Below are 23,320 nucleotides of genomic sequence, written 5' to 3' on the forward strand. Positions count from 1 at the left end.
GATTTGCAACACTTTATATCTTTATACAAAAAATGTAATTTAAAAAAACATCCCTTTAATTACAGAGCCATTTGTTTGTAAACAAATATTCGTTTGGAATATTTATATTTTAAAGAGACTGTCTCACTTTGCTTATTGAAGTACTACATAGTTTACAATTCATTTAAGTTTAGCAGTTATTTGGTATTTTTCCATTATTTTTTATTGGGTATGTCTACCGGGTAAGAAGTCATTTCTTATGCGTGATTGGCTAGTCGGTGTTATCACGTGATATTACCGAGGTAGGTTTATACCTTAATTATGTCACCTGTTTTGTGTAACCCTTGATAGCGCAGTAAGAAAGACATTGGACTTCAATATTGGCGACGCGGGTTCGAAGCCGGTCTCCGACATATTTTTTTTTAAATATTTTGGTACTTTTTTGGCAATTTTGATGTCAAAGCATAACACATTCTATCTGATAATTGTCCTGAGATGTATTACAGAAAAAAACAACTTTTTTTGGTGCAAATCTGTGAGACAGTCCCTTTAAGTATAAAAATACAGTAACATATGAACAAGTGTTATTTTCAATATCATGAATAGTGTGCAAGACTGACACAAAATGTCTTCTACAATAAACATTTCTCCGATATTGGCTTCTTCGGAATGCCAGCTGTACAGTGGCTTTGTTAAAACGTATCGAAACTGAAGCAGCTTACAGCGTTCCTTGTAGAGTTTCGATGGTTCTGCCCGATAATAAATAACTGATATAACGAACTTCTTACTCAATATTTGTCTCGAATTTGTTGGTCATTGGATGTGCCAGTGGAAGTTGAAAGTTATTAATAAGATGACATGGTTAGATCAGAGATTATCCAAGGATTTATGGTAATTCTTTGACAGGTATTATTTAGATAAATTAGACTTTTGAACTATAAGTAATAAGTATTGATGATAAAATGTTATTATATAATGTTATACATTGTGTTACAGAATAACATACATATTTTTTTTAATTTTCTTACTTTTAAGGCTACCTATTTTTGTAATGCCTCTATCCGACGAAAACATATATAATATGCAAATATTACAAGGTTGATATGTTTCATAACACGGCTTTAACAAATATGTGTTTATTACAAATGTTTATAAAAACATATTTTATATAATTATCCGTGCAAAATGTTACAAACGGTAAGAAAATGTTTGTATTACACGGCTGCCATTACAAATGGCCGTGATATGATGACATATATTTGAGAAAAAAAACACATCTTTAATAACACACCTATTGCAAAAAGTGACACAGGTTTATGGAAACAAATTCTAACACGATTATTTCTAATATGCAAATATGACACAAGTTAATTGAAAACATCTGAAATACAATAACAATGACATACGTATTTGTCACTCTGCATAAGTAGCAGGAACGGTACAATTAAACATTATTTTGTTGCAAAACATTTATACAAACATATGAAATGAAATAGTTTTTGAATATAAGTACTATATATTTTACAACGATTGTGAACAAAGTTATGATAACTAAGTCACTCTCGTTTCTCGTTGGCACGATGTTGTGCGAGAGTGTGGTCTTGTGCTGTGGGGGAAACCGGCGTGCCCGCAGAAAACCCACTTGTCTGGATTAATGCCAATTAACCAAACTCACATACGCCCAGACTGGGAATCGAACCCTGGTCGCCTTATCAAGAAGAATATTACAGAAGTTGACTGATTTTGTTTGAAATACATATATATGTATGGATATAACTTTCTGATATTCATTTACATTCCTTATAAAATGTAGAGATATATTAAAAAGGCAACAGTGTATAATTCAATTACGAAAAGGCAACCAATACATTTTGGAAATTTTGCATAATATATTTGTGTATGCATTTGCCAACCGTTCGGCTTTAAATGCGTTAGCAACATTTGGGTAAATATATCTTTTTCGGTGAATTTCGAACCTTTTGAACAAAAGATGCCTTTTTATAAAGTATTTTAGAACATTGATTAAGAGGGATATACTTACCGAATATCAAAGCATGCTACTAATTATTATAATAAAAACCATGTGGTCATTATTGCCATTTCGGCGGAGTTGTTGATGCTTCAATTCAATACCGGATATTTGAATGTATATAACAGTCATTCGGTATTTTCGTTTTTCATTGTTTTGCCTATTTCTATTAATGTATAATAATATTGATAAAACCTCATTCAAATCTGGTTGAAAGATATAACACTCAAAAAGGTGGACGGTTTATTGATGCATTCAATTAGAAACAAGTAAACGTTGACGAAGAACTAAAAAGTATCGCCTAATTTGTTACATTCTATAAACCGTAGGAACATGATAAAAAAACACACGTATTTCCCAGTCATCAGTAAACTATCGAAAGTATTCATTTAAAAAATTTGATTGGTGTTTAAAACACTACTATCAATCATTCAAATTTATTATTGAAGCGTTATTTTGTACCTTATGCTTTAAACGACATGCACAAACTTTTAAATATATAGCATATGGTACTTAAAGCGAACACGCACTTTATATTTCCTTGAAGTTTAAGATCTGTGTTTTTTAAAACTTATTTTTTAAAGCTGTATAACAAGATGTATGATATCTTTTTTAAGATAGAAAACTTTCGATTTGGTCAGCATATTTGAGCATAGTTCATGCTTTTTCTCCTTTTAAAGTAATTGACAACAAGAGTTTGGCTTAATAATATTAACGAATATTTTAAAATAACTGCTCACACATAAATATACATACTTAGGTGGTTTCGCTTACGGATACAAGTTGAGTAACCCAACCTTTGTTGATAAACATTCATTGCAGAATATTATGCGACTATATCCATCCACCTCTAATAATATGAAAACTTATCTGATATAAAGGAGTATTAGCTATTGAAGTTTTCATTATAGGACAGTTTGTATTTTGTATGTTTGAACCCGTTACCCAAAGCAAAAACGAATTACTTGTTCTCCTTCAACCTTTCTCGCTTGCTGTCTTGCAAGAAGCTCATGTTGTCTCATGAAATTTCTATGATAATTCTTGCGTTTGGAGAATAAAATGCTAATTCAGAAATCTGTATAAACGACGGCATCTGACATACGTCATCATCTATGAATGAGAATGAATTCTACTCAGGCTTTGGAGTGTGGGCATTATATGTCCTTTCATGCCGATTATTAAAAAGTCTAATATTTCATAATCTGTACACTAACTATACTTTTTTGTTTTAATTTTGATCATTAAAATCATATGCGTTAAACATGTTAATGTATTAAACATTGTTCTTGTATCGACCAATATTATACTCCTTTAAGTTTCGGCCTGTTCCGTCAGCCACATAAAATCTCAATGCCCACATAGTTTACATGACGCTACTTTAACATCGAGATATGACTGTGCGGGGATCACGAGATAAATATAAAACAGCGGATATTTTTTTTACATTTACATATTGGTTTAACTTTTTCTAGTAAATTGTGCCACCCGTGACGCATATTTGTTAATGCAATATCGATAGATCACGTAAACGTTTTTGCAATTACCACCTTATTTCTTGTAAGATTGAAACTTCGACAGGTGTGAACTCGTATACGACATCGCCCTCGTTTTAAACACAGCTGTTATACGGCTGACATTTTAATGACGGCAAATGGCAAAATCCACTTTAAGATTGATACTCTAGTCATTTAGATGTAACAAAACCAGATAAAAGCCGATGCGTTTATATGTTAAAGTATGACCGTATGACCTTCAACTTATTATTTATCACCTTTTTCCTGACGATATATATGTTTTGATGCGTATATTGTACTAACTATGATATCATATAGTTCTGTCGACTTGCTTTTATAGTAAGTTGGTTAGTCATACAACGGCATGTTGTCAGAGTTACGTCGACTTGTTTAATATCAAGTTGACGAGGTATCGTATAATACGATATTATGATACAGTTTTGTTGACAAGCTCACTCATATACTATGTGCGTCGACATAATTTAATTGATACATCGAGTTAAACATTCCGTAGATTTCAATTTTGTAAAATCTTCTTCACATGTTTCAGCTGCTTCGTCGACAAGGTTTATGTCGACGTATCCACAAAGCCACTTCAAACACTTGCTTTAGTGTTTTAAATCCTGAGGTAAATATAAAACAATTCGACAAGACCACATGACAACACAATCGATATTATGATATAAGTTTTTATAATTGTACGCTCCTTGTGGCTTTAAACAGGCCACTGGTCTCGTTTGAGGCTACTGGGTCAGTCATCCGAGAGTTCATTGTTTTATTAAAGCGACAGTCCGAAAATCGGGCAAATTAGCCATGAAAAAAAAAAAATTCATCTATGTGTTGATAAGCATTCCTGACTGACGAATCCAAAAAAAAATTGGTTCAATTCGACCTAGAAATGAGTTTTTCGTGTCATTTTCAATATCTCTTCTTAACTATCGGCCCCCGAGAGTTAACGGTTATGTAAATAGAAAAAACAGTGGGATTCCAAAGTTCTTGCGCATGCGCAGGGCGATACTATTTCCCGGTCTCTCCTCGTAAAATCCGGTCTCATAATTCCCGGTTCATAACTTATGGCCCCAGGCAACGGATTGTGTTGCTGATGTTTATAACACGATTTTGACAATCTTATTTGTTTTTATATGTAACAAAATGGTATAAAATATATAAACATTATGTCTTAATTTATGCAATTTGTTATAGGTATACACTATTTATGCAATTCGTGTTAAAGGTGTAGAGAAAGATGCGATGCAGTACAAATGCTCATGTTTTTTGCATAAAAGATTGAGGACGGCTAGAGTATGAAGTAACTTAGAATTGCACCTTTTAAATTATGTTATGTTATGTTATTGTTCTTCCTTTTATGTTTACCCCCCCCCCCCCCGACATATAATTTTTTAAGCATAAATGATTACAATTGAAAAATTCCATGTTTGCATATCCGACTCATATCGATACGATACGATATGTTTATTGCGTAAAACATTATACAATGTTCATCGCATGTAAACAAGTAAATCAATGAATGGAGAAAAAGTACACAAACACATTTTCTGGAGCTAAAAGTTGCAATGTTATAACATCCTATTATAGTAATTATGCGTGTGCTTAGACATTAAAGCTACTAGATGAAGAGTGTTTCTTTGAAGTTGCGCCATTCTTAAGTAATCAACACATTATGTCTCCATTTTTCGTTTATAATTTTGTGCTATTCGCTAACATTGAATACATTTGAATACCTTCGTCATTATTACACAACTTTAGCCGAATATATTTTATTTGTCAACTTGAAGTTTGCAATAAAACTCTAGCTGTTTAAGAAATCTGATGCTAATTATTTTATTTATTTTTGAATTTGGTTATATGTTATCATCGTATTATTTCTAATTAAGATTATTAGAGCCTTTGCATAACAATCATTTATTCTATAAAATTGCCTTTATAATAAACAACAATATTTTTAGGGTATGAACCGAACAGTAGCCGTGCGTGTGTTATAAAAAACACTAATCCGTTTATCATGCCCTTATCGAGGGACATTCGCTAATCTCTGACACGCGTTGCATAACGCATTTACACCTTTCATGATATGACATTATTGTGTATTGTCATAAAACTGTTATGAAGAGTTCCTTGACAAAATAAAATGATAATAAATAAGCTTCTGAAATATTCGGAAGGCTATTTTACAAATGAAATATAACTTACAACATACAAGAATCTTTATTTAAAGTCGTCATGATCGGTGGAACTACGATGCTCCTAATTTATAAAAAGTAACAAATCTCAGCTTATAAAAGTTCCACGACTTCTATAACAACCAAATGTACATGCCTGTGGTGTCTTTGCAACTGCTAATGCTGTGGATTTTTGTTTTAAGAATGGCTATGTAAATACAAACGTCAATTTCGTTGTAAGTGAAATGAGGGAACATCTAGTCAGCTGTCTAGAAAATAAAAAAAATCCGTTTTATAGAGAAAATGAAAAGTCGCGATCCCTATGAATTTCAAATTAAAAACATTCTGTTCATGTGAAATGCCAGAATTCGTCGATAATTTAGTTATTTGCGAAAATAGAACATGCAGGAAAAGATTCCACATGAAATGCGTCGGCATAAAAATTAAAATTAGACGATCAGTTGGCAGAAATACATAAGGCAACTGGTCGTGGAAGCGCATCTGCTGCAACAAAATCAATAGTTAAACAAAAGAAGGATAATAGAATTCCTGAAGTACTGAGATAACTTACAAATTTGATTTACATGTAGTCAAGCATTGTTATTTTTTGTATTACTATTATCAATAGTATACTTATAACTGAATTTAATATGAAAAACACACACACTCAATGTGTTTGTTATTCATGACATTAATTTCAGTACATGTGCATATTTCATGTTTTTATCTTTGCCTAAATTTATTTTATGTTTTATTGATATAAAATTTGAAATAAATAGTGACATAATTATCATCAAATATCTAATGTTTTAATCAACTGTAATCTTTTGTAATCCTATTACCCCCCGCGGTCATTAACACCTTTTTGATCACGCCCGATAGCTACTATAAAACAGAGACCGGAGGAGACCGGGACCGGATGAGACCGGGACCGGGAAATAGTATCGCCCCCAAGAGTAGTCGGAAAAAACGTAGACCTACTTTCTCTTTTGCCGTCTAAAAATAGCAACTTTCGGCAATTTTCAATTTGTTAAATATAAGTTATTAAAGCGATTTTTTAAAAAATAATTGCGGTTCAGTCGGTCTGAAACAATGTGGAACTTATTAAAAACTTTTGAAATACGGTTACTTTTGCGGACTGTCGCTTTAATGAGAAATATGTAATAAAACTTGATCTGCAACTGATTTTGGTGTCAATTCCATGGTTTGTATTTGTAAGTATCACGATAAACGTGCATGTGGTGTATGGAACTCTAGAACTCAATATTTTTATGATCCACTTTTTGAAAACGATCAAGTTTATGGATACTTATAAATTGGTTGTATTTACATTTGCTATTACCATCGAATGTTATTAGTTTCATAAACTTATATTCATATATACGTCTCAAAAAGAAGTTCAGTGATTAAGACTCGTTAATTTACATAAGTTTCTAGCAGCGAAGGTCATTCTTCTCGAGAAAAATACCTTATCATCTCCTCCAAATATATCCGACTTTGAACTAAAATTTAAGTTATAGAGGAGGTAAATTATCGTGAAATACAATGCTCACCCAGTCTTGTCAATATAAACCGGTTTCTTACGCATGCGATCACATTATGAATCTCTCATGGAAGGGTCATTACAATGATGCATGCGATGTACAAACAAACGACATAATTTTAAACAATATACGTTCACCTGTAAGGAATCGCGTTTTGGACAGACTTGTTCTGTTTTTACTGTTTAATAGTATATACAATGTTCTGAAAAAAAAAAACATATTAATTTTGATACTGCTTTTGACAATAGGTATAAAACATCATTAAAAGTTTATCATCCGTTTACAAAATATGCAAGTGACCTTCAAAAGCCTGTGTCGATATCGGTACACCTTTCTATCGGTACATTCAGATTACCGCAGAACAGCTCGTTAAAACTAATTTTGTCTGTGTACAATTAATTGGATTATTGTTCAATATTTTCAGCGAAAAGCTACAAAAACAAGCTCAGTAGCAAAAAGCTTAAACATAAACCCGGTTAAATGGCACTGGGTAAACGCCAAATATATACAAAATAAAATCACAAACAAGAAACCTGGAAGAACAGCACAAAACTCCCCAAGCAGCACAGTGCATACATACTATATTTAAAAGCTAGGTATGTTTATCAAGGATTGTTAGGTACCGCCTTAGAACGGTCAGTAAAATGTAAATTTACTGGGGTTTTTAACCAGTTTATGTGCACAAACCTCACTCTTATCCTCACTCAAACCTTACAGAGGCTTCTTTATATATACCTTACATCAATGGCCAAGTTGCCACGACTTCAACTAACGGTAGCCGACAGCTTCTAGAAGCGCAAAAGTGACAAATTTTCCTCTTATTTAATTGTTTATATTCAAAGTGAAAGAAGACAATGTTTTAATAGCAAACGGAGTTAAAATCACTGGCCTTCAAATGCCACTGAAATGTGCCATCCATATGGAATGTCTAGGTGAACTTCTGTAAGATAAGACACAATAGCAGTGTTCACGTTTTATCTTTCAGTGCCACTTGCGCGTATCGTTAAGTCATGACAATGTCATCACACTAATTTATTCGGCTATAAACTGGGATTGCATTGAACTATATCAAATTTTCTTTACTTCCATAGATGTCAACAGTATTGCCATTAGTATTGCTTTTTCATTTTCCCTCCTGAAAAAATCGTGTTGATGAAAAGATAATAACGCAATATGAGACATAAATGCTGAATGTGATACATTTTCACATCTTTGAATGAATAAATTAAACATGATTTTCATTAAAAGAGAAACATTGAGATTTGCCAATGTGTTGCTTGTGATATTTTACATTGATATATGTAGCAGTTATATCGTTGGATAATGTACGGTTTTGTTTTAATTTAAACTAAATAAAAACTCCAAATGCATACCCTCAGCTAAAATAAAACATTTGACGTCCCAAGTAGTTCGCTTAGTTAATTTCTGCGATTGACCTTTTAGCGTCTGATTTTGGTTTGTTTATCATTGATATTTTCTTTATATATTACACCGGATAACATGGGCATAAACACAGATATATATATTTGTATTCAGTCGCCAAATATAAAATATTTGTTTTAATTGATTAAGAGTGTGTTGTAAAAGAAAAAAAAATAGTGTACTTTACAAAAGCCTTTAAATTTGATATAAGGCGATTTGTTTGCTTAGTAGACTGGAAGTAGATATGTACATTAGCAATGCCAATGTGTATTTTGGAATCAGAACACTTATTTTGGTACCTGTTATCATATTATTTAATATGTTTCAATCATGTAATAAGTTAGACGGGACCTAACCAGTCTTGAAATAAAATTAATATGCCCAAAGTTAAATAATGCTTTGTTATCGTTTCATTTTTCAGACTACGGCAAATTGATGGCTTCCGACACCCCAGTGAACACCACGGCTAAGATTGACCTTATCTCGCTACCGAGTGAACAAAGTCATGAACTGTTAATGGCCGTCATTGGAATATTATCCTTCTTTTGTGTTCTTGGAACCGTCGGTAATTTCCTCGTATTATATGTGTACGTCCGAAAAAGAAACAAAGTGGCGTCTACAGTTTTTATCATTACACTAGCGTGTACCGACTTTTTAACTTGCGTTCTTATCATCCCGTATACCATTGTCTTAGAATATATGGACTACTTCATAAAGTATGACTTTTTGTGCAAGTGTTATATGTTTCTTATTACTTCCAATGTGCCGTTTTCCGCTTTTATTATGATGGCTATAGCTGTAGACAGGTATTTCTGTATCTGTTATCCATTCACACACTTTCTGACTACACGAAGGGCAAAGCTCATAATAACGATTCTGGCAAGCTTTGCTTTTGTGCTTGGAATTATAACAGCTCTAAACTTCGGTGTGAATTTTAGAATGTCAAAACTGTATACGAATGAAACATCGCTTCTTGCACACCAAATACGGCAGGAAGTGTCAAAGCAAGAACATATTGATGGAATTATGTTCGTGCCAAAAAGCAATTGGACTTATTCAGAAATCGTATATCCTCTTAATAGAACTAAAATATCAGCAAGTGACAATATAACGGTGTCTGTTTTGATGTACGACGGCATTTGCAAGCCAAATGGGCTGATATTCAATCATTCCTTCACTGAAACATACCAGAAAATATACTCTAGTTTTTTCGTTATTGTGATAGTGGTTGTGGCTATAGTGTATATAATGATATACAGATTTGTCTCGCTACGTCGCGCACTTCGACGACGCATGCGCTACCAACACAGCGGATATTCATCGTGTAAGGACCATGCCGCATCCTACCTGAACACGCGTGCCTCAATTACAAATGGCTGCGTCAATACCGAATTGGAGACATATAGTGAGCTAGAAGAACGACCAAAGTCCGAAAACACGGAAATTAACCGTCAAATGACAATTAGAGAGAAAGGTCTAGTTGCTAACATACGGACAGCCGGGATGTTATTTGTTGTAACTGCAGTTTTTATTATTGCATTTCTACCAGCCTGGCTAATGGCCCATCAAGTCATACCGTACAATATATTGATATTTTATATGTATTTTTTCTACAACGTTGCCAATCCGATTATTTATGCCTTTATGAACAAAACATTTAGACGTGATTTAAAGGATGTTGTTGAATGCCGTTTGACGTGAATACAATTTACACTATGGAGTGTTATTATTTATTTCATTATTTGTATAATGAAATAGTTTGATGACGTTACTGCTGTTGTCGATGAATTGAATAAAATGATACAATATTTTGAGATTAAAACTTCCCTACACTATAAGAGTGGAATTGAAAAAAAGGTGTATCCTTGTTGTGGAATTGATATAGTAAAACACTGCCTGTTTAAGATACATGTTGAAAGTCGAAACTAGTTCATAACGTGCAAAATATTAACATTTTACCATGTTGAAAACCGTTCTTCTTTTTTTGTTTTTCATTCATTTATGAATTCTCATTTCAGAATCATGTCAGCACACATATAGCTTATCGTAAAATTAGTAGCATGCGGAACAATTTAAATGATGAACACTTATGCGCTCGCTACTTAGTGCACTTGTCTTTGAAAATATGGCACAAAACTGTATAAAGTATACAATTTGCGCTTCGAAGTCTTGTATGAATTTTTTAACTCGAGTTGGGTGCAGTAATAAAACATAAACATATAATAATATAATTAATATTTTAATACTGAAATGATTAATTTCATGTTGATATGTACTGGTATCGAACGCACACCAGTGAAAACTATTTATTAAAATGTCCATATAAAAGCACCCTGACCATATACATGCATTTGCAAATGCATATGACATCGAAACATATTTCGTTGAAGAAAGGCATTTGACAATGAATGACTGATGTATATAATGATTAAGTCAAGGAAAGAATGTTGTTTTAAGTTGACGATTAAAAACTAAATTAAACGTTGATCAATACATCAAAGACGAATTGAATGAAAGAAAAAACGTATCGTTTCGTTTTGGACTGAATAGATTTGTTTTAATACAACTCGTTGACCGACGATTATCATTGTTCAATTTATATCAAACTATCATTGGAACATTGTTAATTTTGGTCTTAATGCGTAGCCTTAGTAAAAACAGAGTGAGGTAAAACTTAACGATAGAACATATCAGTAAAATAAAATATAACAAGAGTTTTTTTGGAAATCAATAATATTCTGACAAATTATTCCCTTCAACGCGCACATAACTCCCTAAATTATTTTCAAATGTTCTAGGCACAAATACACTGTTGTGATGGCATATGGCCAATAAGAACAAAGACAGTTTTAAGGGCTCCGAGACAAAACGTAGAAAATATGCGCGCGGTAATTATTTTCTGGAGCATTAAATGTGAATTTGTAAGCTAAATAATAAGCGATCTGCACATTATGCTGCTTGTTCAAAAGCGAAGGCAATTGTACCGAGTGTGGTTTGCGCGTGCGTCAAGTCGACCAATGAGAGTGCAGGATATGTGTCAGTTCGCAATGCTATGGTATTATCGGAAATATGGAGGTGTGTATTAACAACAAATAGAACTAAAAAGGCTTGAGTGAGGTTTGCAGAACTTCAGATCTAATGTCTAAAAAATTGCTGGCACTATTTACATAAGATTGTTTGAGTAGTTCATAGTTTATATTATTGTGAACGATGTTAACATACCAAGCAATCAATTGTTTATATGCTTTGATAGAGCATCATAAGAAAATAAATGAATACTCGAAAAAGTTCAGTATAGAACAGGTATAATAAAGAACTCCCTCTAGAATTTAAATAGCGAGCGCAAGGTATATCGACAATGATTAAAAAGTTATCAGTGCATTTTAGTAAATGTACATGCAGGTTTTGACTAAAATCTAGTCTGAACAATTTCACTGGATACACGCATTCAGTCTCCTTTTAAAGTAAATAAAAAAACTAATTATGTACGAAGTGTATTGAACTAGTCTTAATTCCAGACCTAAAGCCCGAGTTTACCAATTGTTTTCGGAAGATAAGCTACAACTGCCGACGTCGAATGAAATTGGCCGCAAATCCCTGATCTAACGAAAGATTCTTTACGTTAATATTAAACACAGGTAATTGTGTAAATCGCTTAAAAACTATTCAAGGAGACCTCAAAAATACACCGCTAAGGTTTGATGATTTGAACAGATAATAGTTTAAATCTTTCTGAATAACAGCTTTAAATAATTTCAAATGGACAACTGCAATGCAATTTAGGTCTTGTAGTTTTACCTGACTGGCCATTTCCTCATGAACTTGCTCTAAAAAGACAATAACCATATTAAAGATATTATTGTACACTTTCAAAAGCATTATGAAAACAGTCATTACCAAAGGAAGATACAACATTGTTTTAAATGATGGTATTTCATTAATACATTCTATATACCAAAGCAAATTAGCAAGTATTTACTGGTATTAAGACGTATACGAACCATTACAGACTGTCTAGCATTCGATTTGAAACTCTTTCATCTTATAATAACATATTTTCTTACCCATTTTGAGACTTACAAGATTGCTTATCACAATACAATAACTACGATTTTTGACGTCTGACGTAAAAGGCGGACTAATTTTCTCCCTTACACGCAATATGTCATATTCTTGGGAAAAACAAACTAGTCTGGCTAATATCAAAACAACTATAAGCTCATCATTTGTAGTTGTATCGGTATTGATATCCATTTTATGTAATGGTGTTTGTTTTCTTAGGGTTATTGCCCTAAAACAATTAATGTATTAACAAGAAAAAAATTATGTTATGGTTCGATGAGAATATCGAAATTAGGTGTGTACAATGTTTGTAACACCTGCATATTCCGAATAAAGAAAGGTAAATAACACAATAGAACCTAAAGGCGCAAATTGTACTTATATAAGTAACACAATATTCCCTACATTTTTTCCTATACAAGCGCACTTGGCTATAACCATCCCCATTGCCAGGTGATATATTGCCTAGTGTGCTAGCCTGGCACTGGCCTATTATAGCTGGTACGCCTGTGCCCCGTTACCGGCTAAGTGGCATTGCCATCACTGGGCTATGGCCAGCTGCCTGCAATGGTCCGTTGGTGGGATTCTCACAGACCAATTGCATGTCCATTGTGCATGTACTGTACTGTTGCAGGCAACTATGTGTACTGTTCTTGTGGATTCTCATTGTTCCTTCTGTTTCTGCACAGACAAAGCTTGACTTGTACATTTGAATTGGAGAACTTATAGTACTAGCTTGATTTTCAATCAAGAAGCAAATTGTAAATTTAAACATTTTTATATCATAACTTACTGCGCAGCATTATTATTGTCTCATGCAATAGTAACTTATGTAATAACTATGCAAATAAGATAACAGCATCACTGAACAATGTATTTATACGCGCTGTCAAAATACAATTCATTTACCTGGGTTTCGGGACCCTTTAAAAGAACATACTGTAGGTGTCACCAAACTCAGTTCCACGATGAAACAGATGGTAGATAATGCTGGACTGTCTTTATCATGGCGACAGAAAATACCTTGCCCCAAAATAGAATGACAACAATGTTCCTACGAACCAGATTATGCAAATATTGAGAAACACAAACATTGCATCTATTTATAACTATAGCCAAAATAAATCAACACAATGAACTATCCAACACCCTGTACTCCAGTGAAGTTCACTGAATCCACATCAAACTCAAATCTCTCTGTTTCTTGTGGACATGTTTGTCGCTCCAATTCACGGAGGTAATATTCATGAGCACAACCAGAGCATGACAAAACAGGTGGTCATTCACTAGCTAGATAGCAAGTCTCAACAATTGAAAGCGACACTGAAATTGAAAACAAACGGTATATTCAAACTTGGCCAAATGGCATGTGCATCCTCGCTATATTATTAAAAAGGTCACAAAGCAATACTACTACTACTAATATTAATACTATTACTGCTACTACTACTACTACTACTACTACTACTACTACTACTACTACTACTACTACTACTACTACTACTACTACTACTACTACTTCTACTACTACTTCTACTACTACTACTACTACTACAACTACTACTACTACTACTACTACTACTACTACTACTACTACTACTACTACTACTACTACTACTACTACTAATAATAATAATAATAATAATAATAATAACGATAATGATCATAAAAATAATAATACAATATAAGTGCTGGATATGTGCAATAAACAGTTTAACATCACGATAAATACTAGTTTGATAAACAGCATTGAGCAATTATATGTCACATACAAAAACGAACCGAATTTTAAATAAAACACTATCAACAGATATACCCTGGTATAATTGAAATATGGTTGTAGTTCCATCTAAGAATACTCTCAATGCCAATGGTAAATGCATCAACAGATATACTCTGGTTTAGTTTAAACTTTATATATTTTACAACGATTGTGAAGAAAGCTATGATAGCTCATACAAAGTCACTCTCGATGGCACGATATTGCGCGAGAGTGTGGCGAACCCTGATTGCCTTAGTGAGAAGCGCGTGCGCTAACCACTGCGCTAACCGGACAACCTTTAATTTTGCATTGCGTATTGAACATTTGCGCAGACGCTACTCAGTTCGTTAAGTTACTCCATTAGTAATCCTAAATAATGATGTAAAAAACGAGTATCAGGGGTAATTGACGATGAAGGATGATACTTTGTTTGGTGATGTTTTCATTGAAGGTCAATACGTATAAATATGTCAATCAATTATCCATTCGGATAGTAATGAAGCTGACAAAAAATCGTTTTCGCCAAACAAATTATGCTAATTTACTACAATGGATGAAAGAGAGTATCATTATGTTGCTTAAACACATGCATGACATAAATGTCTTTTCATTAAAAATGGACGATTTATTTTAAGTAGCAATGAATACCTGCAATGATTCATATCATAATGGTTATATAACGCCTTTGATATTTGTATATGATATTCATTATTATAGAAAAAGATGAATAATGAGTTTGTCATCTGAAATTAGATTCTTGGAATGTCTGAAAATTTAATATTCTTTATTTTATATTAATTTAAATAAATATATATTCCATGATGCTATTATGAACATGGTTTATGCCACATTATAAATATTGCTCTTTCATCTAAATTGACAAAGTAAAATGAGTTTCTATTCGAATTAAAAAAAACAACAACATAGGGATAGAACTCTGCATCTGAAGTTCAGTTGTTAGGATATGTTTATTGCAAACTTACCAATACATAAACTGAGGAAAAAAAGATCATTACACCAAAATTCGCTTGTTTCGCGTTGATAATCATATAAATTCCATTAGTAAATTCCCTTTTCACCGCCATGCGCACACTGAGCGCGCATGTTTTGCCTTAAGTGCACATAATTGCGCTACGAGGACAGGACAACCATGTTGTACTACCGTTCTACCTTAGACGTTAAATACCACACGTAGCACTCTGGGTAAGGTCAGTACACATTCCATGTGATTAAAACGTCCTATGTGACCACAATCAATTTAAATTGACACAGCATTGGCTTGTCCAATTTTCTCGCTTTGATGGTAAAAAACATTAATCATATAGGTATAAATAGGTATTTACTCGGGGCTTGCATACAGTTCTAAATATCTTAGTTGAAGACCTCAGCGCTTGACCCACATTGATTTTGTAATTGATTACACTAACATCTTCGTTTAAACTTTTTCATTCAATTACTTTATAGCTCAAACAGAATAGATGGTCATGGAAATGTTTCTTAACTCTCTGCGTGATTATAGTTCTTTTAATAAATGATTTTTCTGTGCTTTATTAACGTTTGATTTTTATTCTGTCCGGCTTAGATGCATGTTATCGTTTTTACATGGACTTTAGAGATGTTATTGTACCAAATAATTTAGTAATTACGTTTTTGCTGTATTCGTGTTTTACTGGCAAAAACCATTGAACACACAAGGTCAATGAACATGTTATAATGAGGATGTATCTTAGGAATTCACGAAAACAAATATAAGATTACCGCTGAGTTAATTATATTTCCCTAATTTTAGCGACATTTCAGACCGCCATCTGGCCACGGTTTCCAGATGCATGGCTTTGAATTTTAGACCAGAAACGAGCAAAGTTTCGTGACAGGAAACATCCAACTGATGCTGCTAGGCTTGGGCAAGGTCCCACTAGTTCGAGATGCGTGTCCGTTTTTTCGCTTATAAATGAGAACGGAATGTGTATTACTCGTAAGGTCTGATATACAGGAAACGACACCATTTCTTATTATTCATCGTTTAATTTAGGGCACCATATATGATCATTAAGGCAAGATGAAGTGGACTTACAAACAAAACATTTGCACTAACATATCCGTCCAATTTATATGATTATAGGGCGGTTGTTAATTGAATTGAATTTTCATGAGTTATATTTTGCAATTGGCTAAAGAGGCTCGTTCACGTTTTAAATGTACTGACATAAAATTTAGATGACTGTTAGTGGCATGTGGGGAAACGTCTTGTTTAAGACATCGTTATAAAGTCTTAGCTCCGTTGTTATCAAATATTTCAAAACTTGACCGAAAATTATGTATTTTGACGTAAAGCATAAGTTACTCGGTTTACAACTGTATTACTTTAGACAAGGATATAATTATACTACGCTTTATTCAAATAAGTATCTAACATGTGCTTTGTGGTATTAAAAGTGTTAAAAGTGTGTATATAAAAGTAAGAATTATAAAGCGATTTCTACACAGCTTAGTAATTCGTTGCCAACATAACATCTGTGAGTGAGTCATTTGAAAGCACAATCATCTATGTTTTGCCTTATACGAAGACGAGTAGTGTTCGGAAAGATTCTGGACAAGTGCCGTAAGATTCTATTTTTTTAATATTTGTACACGATTCTTAAAACTGACATAGCTCTATCTACTTTTTATCGATTTTCAGAAGCAAAATAACACAATTAAAAATAAGATGCTAGTTTTTATCACCATAGCAACGCTATTCAAACGTGAGCGGGGCAATGAAAAGTATAAATAATTGCAGAAGATCCATGTCGTAATATTGGACACAATAAACATGTCATTTTTTCTCAAAGTATTCAGCAGAGTACTTCACACACTTCTCGTGTCTGTGAACCCATAAAGCAATTGTTGAAGTGTTCTTATGTTATTATCCTGATACACTGCCGAACAACCACTGGCAGGTCTTTGATGTCGTCGAAACGTGAGCCTCTCAACTCGTTCTTGATGGTGGGAAAACTCCAAAAGTCACATGGTGCTAGGTCCGAAGAGTACGCGGGATGTTGTATAGTTTTAATATCTATCCAGCTAATGTTGTCTTAGTAACTACATACGTATGAGGTGGTGCGTTGCCATGGTGAAGATAAAATTTGCCGACAATCTCTGGCCACTTTTTCCTAAATGCTCTTATCAAGTCACGCAGCAGCACCTAAAAGCGGTTATTTTGCATTTATTATTATGCTTAGCTAATTAGTGAAGCTAGTTGTACATATAGTATCTTATATTACGTAAAACATTAGATATAGCATATATAAAAATAATACCTTTGAGTAGTAAATGGTCATCGTATTTCCAGAGGGTACTGCGTGGCTTAGGATGATGCCATTCCTGTCGAAAAATACGATGAACATCATTTTCTTCGCAGACGTCCTTAACAAAGCTTTAGTTGGTGTCTTGTTTAATTTCGGAGTCTTCCACTTATATCTGTCTTGTTTAATTTCGGAGTCATGATGACTAACCCACGTTTCATCAGTAGTGATGATGGATTCTTGGGATCTTTTACCATGGCTTTTTTATATTTTCAGAAAAGTGTTATTGTCAGTAACTCGATGTTGCTTCTGTGAGAACACGTGGAATCCAACGAGCACAAACCTTTCTTATGCCTAGCTATGTGATTGTATCATGAACAGATGCGGTTCCAAGTCCTACTTTCAATGCAATATCCCGAACAGTTAATCTCCGGTTAGCTCTCAGTAACGTCGCAATCTCATCTACCTTTCTCGACGCTTAGTTGGGACGTGGATCATATACTGCGCCACGTGTAGGGTCTTTCTTGAAAGTGTTGTACCACTCATAGATCCAATACTTAGACATTGCCGTAGCACAATACGTATTTTGGATCATGGATAATGTATTTTGTCTGCTTTTGCACATCAAGACGCAATATTTGACGGAATATCTTTGTTATTGTTTCTTTCTTCATAAAGTCACTAAATGCCTCTACTTGTTTACCCTGCAGACCGGAAATAACGTCGTGGATTTCCAGTAGATTCCCGGAATAACTTTAACATACGTTACCTTTAATTTGCAGAGCTAATTTGGACCATAAATATAAAACAAACGCGTAGCTCTTTAACATTATTGTAACAGTGACCCGCTAACCCGACGTTACCATAACAGCACATTACATCGTCTAAATAAAAAATATTTTTTTTATACATATTTGCAATATTTGAATGAATACAGGAAACGTGTAGGTACAAATACTGAAACATTTCTACGAGTATGTCATGAAATAAAAAGTTGACAGAATTTGTGCCGAAACACCACTCGTATGTCCTGTAACAATTCTTCTCCTCTAAGTACCTTTGCAAATATGATCAAGATATATGCGACTTAACAGTTCATTGTCCACAGCGTAGTTATTGTTTTTCTGACCCTAAACCTGAGAGATAAATGAACGTGTAGGAATGGTTCTTATAATATCACTTGCCCAAGTGCAACGAGGCGCTGCACTTATCAATGTTCTTGAGCGGTTTAAATGAGACAAACACTGAAGTTTTAACAGTTCCGATAACGTCTGTGAGTCTGCGGGTTTTCCATCCAGATAACAAGATTTGTTCATTGATTAACTCAAATATGGGATATAACCTAAAACTCATCAACGTTGAAAGCATTTTGTTTCTTTAACATACTTATTTAATTTTGTTGTTTGGCGAACTGTACCAACCATCATCCTTCTAGTGCATATATGATTTGTTTTTTCATGACCTTTATTCGTTTGCAGTTTATTTCTGCATTTGGTTGTTGAGTGATTGAAGTTACTTTTGTAGATTATATTATTTGTTTTGCTTTATATTTTAAGTTGGTGCCAATTCTAATTAGTATTATTAGTTGGGTTTTGCAAGGCTTGATAAATGCTGGGACGAGTGTGAGGCTGTGTACTAATCAATTAGTTTAAACCCCCAGTAATATCCGACTGGCTTAGAGCGTTTCAAGTCAGTCTCTGTATACCCAAGATTTGCCTATACATTTATTTCGACTGATTTGTGATATGTCTGTAATGTTTTGTGTAAGGTATGTCTATATCCTTTTATTTGTGGTATGTCTGTGGTGTTTTCTACGTTCAGGTCATCTAGTTCAATTTCTGTTTGATTTTGATGTCGTGCTTTTCAATTGATTCAGTGTATTACTAAATGATCTGGCTACCAGTCTAGTCCGTGTAGTTTTATTGCCTGATTATACAATGGATATTGGTTCTGCTTTAAACTTTCTCAGTTTATCACGCTTTCAGAAAAGAGGTGCATATCATGTTCTGCTTTATATTACATTTGGCTACAATGACCTCAACTAATGACATAAAAGCATATTGATTTCATGTTCCTTGGGATGCAAATGCACGTAATTCATTAGCATTAAAATTTTCCGTTGGAGGAGCATGTCAATAGACAATTAAATACTAAAACATTTTATTTAAAAGGAAGACATGTGCTTACATGCTCACTTGTCTAAGTGTTTAAGTGTTGCTTAGAAACGATATGTTAACTTTTTTGAGTTTGCAAGACGAGAAAATACTTTAATAATTTTAATTCGTACAATCCCATCAGTAAAATGATGATGATGAATATGATGATGATGACGATGATGGTGATGATGATGATGATGATGTTGCTGATGATGTTTTTGTTGTTGTTGTTGCTGCTGCTGCTACTCCTGCTGCTGCTGCTGCTGCTGCTGCTGCTGCTGCTGCTGCTGCTGCTGCTGCTGATGATGATGATGATGATGATGATGATGATGATGATGATTGATGATGATGATGATGATGACGACGACGATGATGATGATGATGATGATGATGATGATGATGATGATGTGTTCTATTTGGAACAGGGTTGCCTCCATAGCCCCACCTTTGAGATTGCAGGTTGTTCTTGCCCAGATTTTTCTATTGTTGTGTTACGCCGTATTATACCGAACACTTATCCCGCGACTGTTGTATTAATCTTGTTGCTCTTGTTACAACGGGGTCTTCGTGACTGAAATTCTTGGTGACTGCAGTTTGTTCCTGCCCTGCATTTTAAAATGATATGCTATAACGGAGTCTTGTTTCTGTTACTTATGCAAGAATAGTATCAATAGTTTTGAAGTTTCTCATTCCAAATGCTTGTTTGTGCCTACACACTTTAATTTAAAACTGTCTTTTTGGAAGATGTTTAATCGGGCATAACTGTTATAGAGCACATTAAGCGTGGGGAAAATATGCTGAACCAATGAAAAAGCCAACATATTCCAATAGAGAATGTCATCGAATCATGAAATGTATAACCTTTTTAAGTATTTGTTTGCATGGTAGGCCTCACACATAATGAATATGTCAGTAGCAATGCAATTTAAATTTTATAAATGACAACATTGGAAAACTCATAAAATACATTAAAGTATCACGATGTGATTAATAAGGGATTGAGTCAGGCAAACACGCGTACGTTAATACATATGATAATGTTATGAATTATCAACGCAGCTGTCTCGTGGCCGCGGGGAGTACCAGAAAACAAACAAGTTTTATTACAACATAAGATGCGAATTTAAAAAGGCTGCGCTTGTAGTACTGATTTTTTTGAAGTCACAAACTAAAACTATTAACATTCAGCTTTCAGAATAGCTCGACGCTTTAACGGCGATGTATATGTTTGCAAACTTTAAATGATATCAATAGTTGTAGACAAGACCCCTGATCGTACCACTGTGATAGCCGAGAAGAAAGGCGCTGGCTTCGGATGCGGAATATTGCGGTTTCATACAGCAGCCGCATCATACCTTAATGTTTTAAAATGTGGTACCAGTAGCTCCCTAACTTGATTTTAAGAGAGTAATAAAAAGAGCTGTAGTCGGATAATAGTGTACTCAGTACTGCTTTAAACCTATGGGCATTGTGAATAGGTGTTGTACACCAAGAGGTCAGTTCGAAAAGCGCTAGGGTATCGCACCCAGACATCATTGTATATCACTTTGTTTTTCTAGATGGTATATAAACACACTTTAATATGTGATAGTGTCACAGTGGGGTCAAGTCATAATGTAGCCAATGTGCGATGGTAAACTTTAATATACTCTTAGAAACAAATATTGGAAACTGATCATACATTTTATTTGTTATCATGGTTAAACAAATACATTTCAATTTAAACTGCTACCCTGTCACAAGCAAAGTTTCGCACAATGCAATCTTGAATCAAATCTGTTCGCGTTTCCACCACAACCGCGCCAAACAAATTGTTTGCAAGTGCCACCTTCGTGGAACCAACTTGGTGAGGAGCCAAAACAGGGACCTTCATCTTTAGGCAAGTCGCATGCGCACTCCCGGAGGCAGCTATCATAGGTTTCGAAATTATTCTGGCCACCAAAACATCCACCCCATGCGAACACTTCACATTGTAGACTTGACGTGTTGAAAAAGAATCTTTGGAATTTTCCGAGACACGGCCCGATCTTCAATGGTTGTAAGCAATGAAACGAAATGCCTGGTGATACGAAAAAGCAAACGTTTAGAAGGGCTACATTTTAAGTATCAAAATATGATAGTTAATGAGACACACCAATATGTACGTTCATTGTTTGGCCTGCGCATGAGTACATGATATATTTGTGGGTAAGTATGTTTGTTTTTATAACACATATTGTTGTTTTATTCAATACTAAAACTAAGCTTTGAATTTCCTGAATAAATATTGAGAAAACTTGAATGACGTGAAGCCAATGGATTCGTTTAAGTTTTTTTTCAAAAATCAAAGTAAGATTGTAATGAAATAAACTTACCCCCAACAGCTCTGACCAAAGGCAATGTTCCGGTTGTTATCAGTATAGCATTCCAGAGTATGCATCCGAATCCGTTCATCTTCATGCTAAGTTGATAAATATATAATTTCATGCTCACATCATAAGAAATGTATGGGTAATACAATTTCTATATACATTATAATTATAAACAAAATAAAATGAATTACGTAAGTTAGAATTACTTTGTTTACATAGGAAATGAAAAGGTATCGTATTAAAATGGTTAAATATTATACCTTTAAGTTTCTTGTTTAATGAAATGCACAAACCCTAACACTAAATGCCAGCTTTCCAAGTTCGAAATAATTTTATACGGATGATTTCGAATAAAAGTATGAGATTGATGTACATTGTAACAGATGGATCATGGCATTTGTGTTTTCCGGCAATATTAGCCATTTTTTAATCATAAATTAGGTAAATGAAACACGGCGTCATATATCATTTAACATGTCAAGTCGTATGTTTCACTTTTTGCTGTAAATTCTACAGCAGCGCTACGACAAAACTATACATTTTCTAAAATTTGAAGGAAGGAAAATAGTTTTAGCATAGTTTTTATTGTAGCATGTGACATTTGAAAAATTAGTCAGAATGCTTGAATTAGTGTTTGTGCAGTGTAATGTTAATTTATATTATCAGAAATAGACTCATTGTCGTGCATATTTATATGTTATTTTTTAATCTTTAAACAACTATTTTGTCAATAAAATAACATACTATAAATAGAATAAAACTATTTTTACGCAACCAACAAAGCATACCATAAGTTAATACATTTATAGAAACAATGCTTCATAAGACAAAATACATACATATAGAACTAAACAACATACTCTTTACAGAACTTCTTTTACGCTTTACAAATACCATATTATATACATTTACACTTTGATCATAATGCAACTGATTATCGTTAATAACAGAACTGTTTTCATACTAGTTCAAGTGCTTTAGTACATATGGTCACTTTTTTTTCATTACTTTGTTTACCGATATTGACGTAGAAAGTA

At 33.7% G+C, this 23,320-nt stretch overlaps 1 protein-coding gene and 1 long non-coding RNA gene across 4 annotated transcripts; one reads left to right on the plus strand and one right to left on the minus strand.

Moving 5' to 3' along the window:
• Positions 1-754: 754 nt before the first annotated feature.
• Positions 755-10,445, plus strand: LOC128203660 (cholecystokinin receptor type A-like). 3 transcript variants are annotated; one of them, XM_052905170.1, is made up of 3 exons: positions 755-885; positions 4,073-4,150; positions 9,090-10,445. In XM_052905170.1, the coding sequence occupies exon 3, from the start codon at positions 9,104-9,106 to the stop codon at positions 10,367-10,369; it is 1,266 nt and encodes a 421-aa protein (XP_052761130.1). In that variant the 5' UTR covers positions 755-885; positions 4,073-4,150; positions 9,090-9,103; the 3' UTR covers positions 10,370-10,445. The 3 variants fall into 3 exon arrangements, with proteins under 3 accessions (XP_052761130.1, XP_052761132.1, XP_052761131.1); XM_052905172.1 differs by having other exon boundaries at positions 792-870; XM_052905171.1 differs by lacking the exon at positions 4,073-4,150 and having other exon boundaries at positions 795-885.
• An 11,200-nt stretch (positions 10,446-21,645) lies between these two features.
• On the minus strand, positions 21,646-22,580 carry LOC128246426 (uncharacterized). Its single transcript, XR_008263248.1, has 3 exons — positions 22,544-22,580; positions 22,287-22,372; positions 21,646-21,991 (listed from the first exon to the last, which is right to left on the minus strand). It is a non-coding gene; the product is annotated as an uncharacterized LOC128246426 (long non-coding RNA).
• Positions 22,581-23,320: the final 740 nt, after the last annotated feature.

The sequence above is a fragment of the Mya arenaria genome, chromosome 9 (assembly GCF_026914265.1).
Source record: "Mya arenaria isolate MELC-2E11 chromosome 9, ASM2691426v1".
NCBI lineage: Eukaryota > Metazoa > Mollusca > Bivalvia > Myida > Myidae > Mya > Mya arenaria.